The sequence below is a fragment of the Mycteria americana genome, chromosome 3, assembly GCF_035582795.1.
Source record: "Mycteria americana isolate JAX WOST 10 ecotype Jacksonville Zoo and Gardens chromosome 3, USCA_MyAme_1.0, whole genome shotgun sequence".
Lineage (NCBI taxonomy): Eukaryota > Metazoa > Chordata > Aves > Ciconiiformes > Ciconiidae > Mycteria > Mycteria americana.
In genome coordinates, this window is record NC_134367.1 from 115,834,180 (window position 1) to 115,841,015 (window position 6,836).

Here is a 6,836-nt window from a genome sequence, read left to right on the forward strand (position 1 = left end):
GCCAGGGTGGGTGGCAGCCCAGATGAACTGAAGTGAGGCTGCGGCAGCACTGGCTGCTGAACAGTGGCTTTGATGTTACCAACTCCTCTTGCGCGAGCCACATCAAAGGGATCTCCCGCCTGAGCAAACCCAGCCTTTGTGGCTGAGGGACACCCAGGGCCCCCCACAGCGGGAAGCTCATGCCAGCCAGGCCATGGTGTGGTCACCATGATGGCTGATGGGTCTCGCGTGGCAACCCCACTGCAGCAGTGGAGATGTGTGCAAGCGGCAGCCATTGCCATAAGTCAGGGTTTCTTCTGAAACACTGTCATGACTGGCCCTGGCCTGAACTGGCACTAGCAGGAGCCGTGGCTGGGTTTGGCTACCACTAATCTTAGGATGGATCAAGTCTGAAGCAACGACAAGAATGTGCTGCCCTACTCCTACTGCCGCTACAACCACAGCGACATATGGAGGACAGCGAGCCCTTCCCTGCCAGGCTTAGCGCAGGCAGCTAAGAGGCAAGTGACTCCCTGCTCCAAGGATTGCCCCACCAGACCCTGCCACCAGCTCCTGGTGGCAACCAGGAGCTGAGCCTTGGGCAGTCGCTGTCATCCACCAGCACCTCCCTTCATTTGCCCTCCCATGGGCTCTCACCCCATGAGGGGAGCAGCAAGGGCACGTCTGAGCCCCAGCGTACCTGGCTGCACCCCTTAGTTACTTCCCAGCACACGAAAAGTCCTTGGGCCAGCAGCCCTCCCCTTGACTCCCCCTTCACAGCATGAGGTGAGAGCTGGGAGCCCACCAGCCCCTACCAGGAGACTTGTCCACACCCTGCACGCAGCCGGGGCCGTGGTGTTTCCCCTTGTAGCGGTTGTGGCGGTGACGTGCTTGCTCTCGCAGCGCTGCACCCAGCCCAAGGCGAAGAGCCAGGCCATCTGCACGCGGGCAGGGCAAAAAAAAATTATTGCAGGCATCCAGTGCCAACATGGCACGGCCCAAATAAAAGGTTTGCAGATGCTGCTCAGGCAGGATTAGGCCTCCAATGTGCTAAGTCTCGGCTCTCGGCAAGCCTAATTGCTGCTGCAGTAAGCCCTGGCTGGTCCTTCCCTGAACCGTGCTCCCCACGGCCCCCCCGTCAAACATTTTTTTTGCTGCAAAGCTTGTATTTGTCATGCATATGTTCCCCCCCTGCCCAGCGGAGCCTGGCCAAGCAGAGGAGGGGAAAGGCAGGAAATCTGCAGATGCCACTTTTATTGCTCTGCTCTTCCCAGCCAGCATCCCACCGCTCTCCCCCCGCCCAGCACAGCCTGTGGCTGCCTGTGTGCAAGGAGTCAGCCCCAGCAGCAGAGGCGGGGACAGGTGACAGCATCGTTACATGGCCACACGCCCCCTGAGCTGTATTAGGAAACTTTCCAAATTGGAATTATTCAGATTTTAATAAAACCTTTTGATAATTTTCCGTTATGTTTTGGCCAGCAGATGAAACTGGAGGTGTTCCAGGAGAGCTGTCGTGGCATGTGCGTGGGCCAGTTCAGCCCAGCCGTGAGATGAGGACCCGTCGCAGCCAGGAGATGGGCAGTTGGATGGCCAACGGTGCCCTTGTGCCTCACTGGGGGTGCTTGATGTTGGGACCACGTGGCTGCTCTGTGTGCCTCCCGGGGAGGCAGAGGTGCCCCCAGCAGTACCTCCCACCGTGCGTTCACCTAGTCCAGGTGAGCAGCTGCTCCTTGTATTTAACCACAAGAGATGTGGGGACACAGGGCCCAACTCTGCACCCTCCAAAACAGCAGGATCAGCAGGAGGAGAGCACTGCAGAGACTCGAGAGGCAGAGCGCCTTTCCTGCCATCAGGACAGGAGACATTTCAGTGAAGAACCTCACACTTGAGCTGTATCGAGAAGGATTTTCAACAACCCTTAGGAAAATGGAGCAACTTTCTCCCCGTGACCTCCCTCAGGAACAGGCCGAGTGCTCCATTTCGGACCATCTCCTAACCCATCAGCCTTGGTTTGGCTCTTTGACTGGCATAAATCACTCACCTCTGGCATGTTGAGGCCACTGGACGAGACCTCAGTTCTGGTGAGATGCATGAGGGCTTTGCTTTGCCCCCTTGGAACAACTACACTGCCTCAGCAGAGCTTTCCAGCCCAGTTTAGGCAGGAGTCTGCGGAGGATCTGCTCAAAGCTAGCAACTACCACAGGATGTGCCAAAGGAAGGTACAAATTGCAATGCAGAGCATGAAAACCAAAGATACACCACAATTTTATTTATGGATGTGTAATAAATAAATGGTGGACAAAACAGGAAGAACCACATTCAAAAATCCAGATCACTAAAGTGCTTTTAGACATAAATATAGGACGACCAAGAAACAGCTCTGACATTAACACTTTTTACAGACAATTACAAAATATCTTCTTATGTCAATTCACAAAAATGTTTAACTGCTCCGGGATACTATGGCTTGGTTTTCAAAAAGGTCTGTTCTATTATGCATAGTATGGCAGATAACATTCAAGAGTGTACAAAATCATTGCATAAACAAAAATGTCTTTACCCCCTTCTCCCAAATTTGAGTTAAGGAAGCTACACAGTGTAAATCCAGTGGTAAGGCTGCATTGGCAGGCCAGATCCTCAGGAGGTATAAACCAGCGCGTCTGTCAGGTTACACCAGCTTGAGGATGAACCCTACCGTGTTTAAAAACCCTGCTGCTCCTCGAGGTGGAAGAATTGTGTGTTCAAAGCGGAGGGACTTGCCACGCGGGCACTGTGCAGGGGTGGAAGTGCTCAGGGAAGGCGTCTGTAAACTCCTGCACTGTCTTTGCACCTGCGCGTTTGAGAAGGGAGCGACTCCCGTGGCATTGCTGCTCTTTGTGCTCCTGGCTGGCCAGGGAAACGTTCACAGCCCAGAGGGGAAGGGTTGCTCTTCCCCAACAACGGTCCACACTGACCACAGCGTGGTCTCATTTTTGCACTGCTCTAGGCCCCGCTGGGACACCTCTCCCACCCTCTACCCTGGCTCTGCTGAGAAGTGTACAGCTTGAAAGTGAGGGGACAAGGGGATGTGTGTGCCCAGTTTTAAAATGCCCTGAATTCAGATAAAAGTTCAATTATTTGAGAAAAATATATATATATCAATAAATTAATAAATATTATTATCATCTTGCCAGGAAGAGGTGAGGTCTGACCTCCTCCGGGGCAGCCCAAGCTCAGTGGTCCCTGTCCTTCTGCTCCATGGGGGGGTCCCCGTTGATGCACTGCCTCAGTACGCCCCTCTTCTCGTGCTTGGCTGTCCTGGAGAGGTCGATGGCTGTGTCCTCTGAATCTTTTGCAGGGCCAAGCTTGTCAGAGCCCCTCTGGGAACTGGCCTGCTTCCCTTTGAGTTCCTCCTCCTCCTGCTCTGCTCGCCAGCCATCTGCCTGCTTCTCTTGGCTCTCCGCCTTCCTGCTCACCTCCATGGACTTTTTGTGCATGCCTTGCAGAGGGGAGAGAGCAAAGCCAAGGGCGCCAGTTGCTTATTTCTGTCCAGGACCGCTCAGCATCACCTCCTGCCCTCCTGCTGCTTCCTTCAGCTCTTGCTTGCATCCCAAGGAAAAACTCGTGCTAGCTACCAGCCTTTCCCGACTCAGAGCCCTGCCACCTGCTCTCTGCAGCCCAAGAGGGTGGCTTGCAGCAGAATTGGTCCGTACCTCCCCTGCAGCAGGGAAGACTTACAGGGAGAGGGGTGCTGTGACGGCCCATCCCAGCCAGGATTTCGAGTGCCACCTCAGTGTAGGACCGTGTATGAGCAGAGGGTAGCTCTGAGGTAGCATTGGCATTATCTTCAGTTTGAGGGAGAGGGTGATGACTTCCTAGATGCCCTGCTGGCTGCTAGCACTTGAAAGCTATACCTAACCACATGCAGGCACCTGTCTGACACGGCAGTAAAAGGTTTTCCCTTTCCCAGCTGCACGCAGGCTGCCAAGCGCCCTGGCTTTTCCACTCCCTCCTTGCAAAGAAGAGCTCTTTTCCACTCCCTCCTTGCTCTTTCGCTGTTCTTTGCAAGGAGGGAGTGGAAAAGACAGGGCGCTTGGCAGCCTGCGTGCAGCTCATGGCCGAGGCCCCGTTCTTTTCTGGGGAAAGGCAAGGACAGCCATATGAAAGAGGAAGGGCCGTTCACTCCGCAGCTACCCCCTGACCCCCCGCCAGCCCCAAGCTCCCACTTACCCAGCAGCCATGGGGCGCAGGATCCCACCAGCCCGCTCTTGGCAGAGTTGATGATGGACTCGGGCAGAGGGATGGAGTGCCTCACCATGGCCCCGTAGAGGCCGTACTCGGCCATCACGCTGCTCCGGCCCCAGCACTTCTCCCGCTTCCGCCACTTGGCTCTTCGGTTCTGAAACCAAACCTTCAGGGGTAACAGCCAGGAGAGCACGGAGGGGTGGGATTGGGGAGCAGACGGCCCCCACGGCGAGGCATCCAGGGCCCGTTGGGTATGGGGGAGCGTGCATCCAGGGCAAAGGGGCAGCCGCAGGGGTGCGTGGAGGGGTTTGGGTGTGCGAGCGCAGGGTGCGGACGCGCAGGCGGCAGTGGGAGGGCAGCCGGGGTGGTGCGTGGGGAGGGGGTTGAGGGAGGGCACACACGTGGGTGTCAGTGAGAGAGGGGAGGAAGGGGGGGAGAGGGAGCACACGTTACACGAGGCTGATCGTGACACAGGAGAGTGATCCCAGCCAAAGTCACCCTACACTCCGCCTGCCCGCAGGGCCCCTCTGCTGCCTCCGCACGGAGCACCAACCTCTCCAGAAAAAGGGGTCCATAACGCAGTGACCGATGATGACAGAGGGTGCTCGGGTCCCTCTCCCCCCGCCTTCCTGCATTCGAAGGCTCAAGTGCTGTAGATACAACCTGGCTGCTGCCCAGACTACCACCCCATTCTTAAGCCAACGAGCTGCTCCACAGTCGGGCAGGATCAGGCCGTAAAATACCACGTGTCCCTCAAAGGGGCAAGCTAGTGAGCAAGCTAGTGGGACACAGCCTGGCCCAGCAGCTCCTGAATTGCTCTCAGCTCCTGCCTGAATTGGGTGTCCGGAGGACAGAGCCGAGCTGCCGGCAGTGAGCAGCTTCGGGGCCAGCTCAGTACCCCGGTTCTGCATTTCCATTTACAGCCTGTTCACTGCTGGGGGGGCGGAAGCCGAGCCGCCCCCCCAAGCGCCCTGCAGCATTTCAGTGCCACCACGTTCCCGCCGTCTGCACTCACTGGCCACAGCGCAGAAGAGGCACCGGCAGCCCGCAGACTCCACCGGGACCTACCTGTATCCTGTCCTCCGGCAGCTCCGTCTTCACGGCCAGCATCTCCCGGGCATAGACGTCGGGGTAGTGAGCTTCGTTGAAAGCCTTCTCCAGCTCCTCCAGCTGGTGAGCTGTGAACACCGTCCTGCCCAGAGGAGAGAGCATCCTGTGACACGGTCCGGAACCTCACGGCAAGCAGCGGGGCTGGCAGCCCCCTCCTCGCTGAGGTTTTCCTCCTGAAAATCCTCCCCCAACCCCAGCTGCAGCCCTTCTCTTTCTTTGCTCCCTTGGGGACATCCACCGCCCCGGCCTGGGCACCAGAGGGACAGCGGGAGGCTGGTGGCAGCAGCGAGGAGGTGAGAATGGGGACGGACCCGCTCTCGGGCTCTACCTGTGTCGGCGTTTCTTCCTCTTGATCTGGGAGGTGGACATCTTCAGGTCGGTGGCGTCCCCGGACAGGCTGTCCTCATCTGGCAGCAGCATGCGGGAGGGGAAGAGTCACGTTCCCGTTGGGAGCAGGGGGACCGAACCCAGCTCCCGCAGCACGGCTCCAGCTGCCCGCGGGCAGCGGACCCGGGGCAGGGGTCCCCTCCCACAGCAACCGGCGGCATCAGGGCCGCGGCCGAGGCCGGAGCACCGCACCGGTGCCGCTATCCCGGGGCAGGGGATGGGCGCCCACCCTCGCCGAGGGGGCGGCAGCTCGGCGGAACGGGGAGCGCGGAGCCGGTCCCGGGCCGGCGGGAGGGTGCTGGCCGCCGCCGCCGCCTGTGCCCGGAGCCGCAGGTGCGAGGCAGCCCCGGCAGCGGCTCCGGCCGGGGCTGCCCGTGCGCGGGTGAGCGGCCCCCCCCGCCCGCGCCCCCGGCCCCGCTCACCGGAGATGTTCTCCTTGTGGCGGCGGGCGGCGGGCGGCGGCCCGGGGGGCGGGCGGGGGCCGCGGGCGGACAGCAGCGGCAGCGGGGCGGGCAGCAGGCATGGGGCGCCCGGCCCCCCCAGGCCGCACAGCAGCCCCAGCCCCAGCCCCAGCGCCCCGCCGCCCTCGTAGCCACCGCTGGCGGCGGCGGCGGCGGCAGCGGGGGGCGGCCCGGCGGGCGGCTGCAGCTCGGCCTCCAGCCCCAGCAGGTCGGTGATGGCGAAGCCCTTGGCCCGCAGCCCCGGACCTCCCGGCCGCGCCGCCGCCCCGGGTGCCACCGGTACGGGCACCGCCACCGGCCCCGCCGCCGCGCGTCCCCCCGACGGCTCCGCCCGGCCCGGCATCGCCGCCGCCGCCTGGCCCGGCCCGGAGCGGGCACCGCTGCCCGCCGCCCTTTTTATCGTCCCGCCGCCGGCCCCGGCTCCAATCACACCCCGGGCCGGCGGGGGGGCGCTCCCAATCCCCGGATTAACGGCCCCCGGCCCCCCCCGCCGCACCGGCCCCGCGCCCCTCCTCCGGCCCCCCCCGGCCACCGCCCCGGCCCCCCGCCGCCCCCTCCGCCGTTCCTCCCTCCGCTCCCCTCGGCCACCGCCCCTCGGACCTCCCCATCCCCTCGCCGGGTCTCCTGCGGTTCCCCCGGGTCCCCTTCCCACGTCGCCTTCGGTCCCCATCAGTC

The 6,836-nt window shown here is 61.3% G+C and overlaps 1 protein-coding gene across 1 annotated transcript; it reads right to left on the reverse strand.

Annotated features, from left to right (window-relative positions):
• Window positions 1-3,063: 3,063 nt before the first annotated feature.
• Window positions 3,064-6,592, reverse strand: VSX1 (visual system homeobox 1). Its single transcript, XM_075496640.1, has 5 exons — window positions 6,123-6,592; window positions 5,642-5,720; window positions 5,272-5,395; window positions 4,189-4,369; window positions 3,064-3,457 (listed from the first exon to the last, which is right to left on the reverse strand). Exons 1-5 carry the CDS (start codon window positions 6,502-6,504, stop codon window positions 3,192-3,194), a joined length of 1,032 nt encoding a protein of 343 aa, XP_075352755.1. The 5' UTR covers window positions 6,505-6,592; the 3' UTR covers window positions 3,064-3,191.
• Window positions 6,593-6,836: the final 244 nt, after the last annotated feature.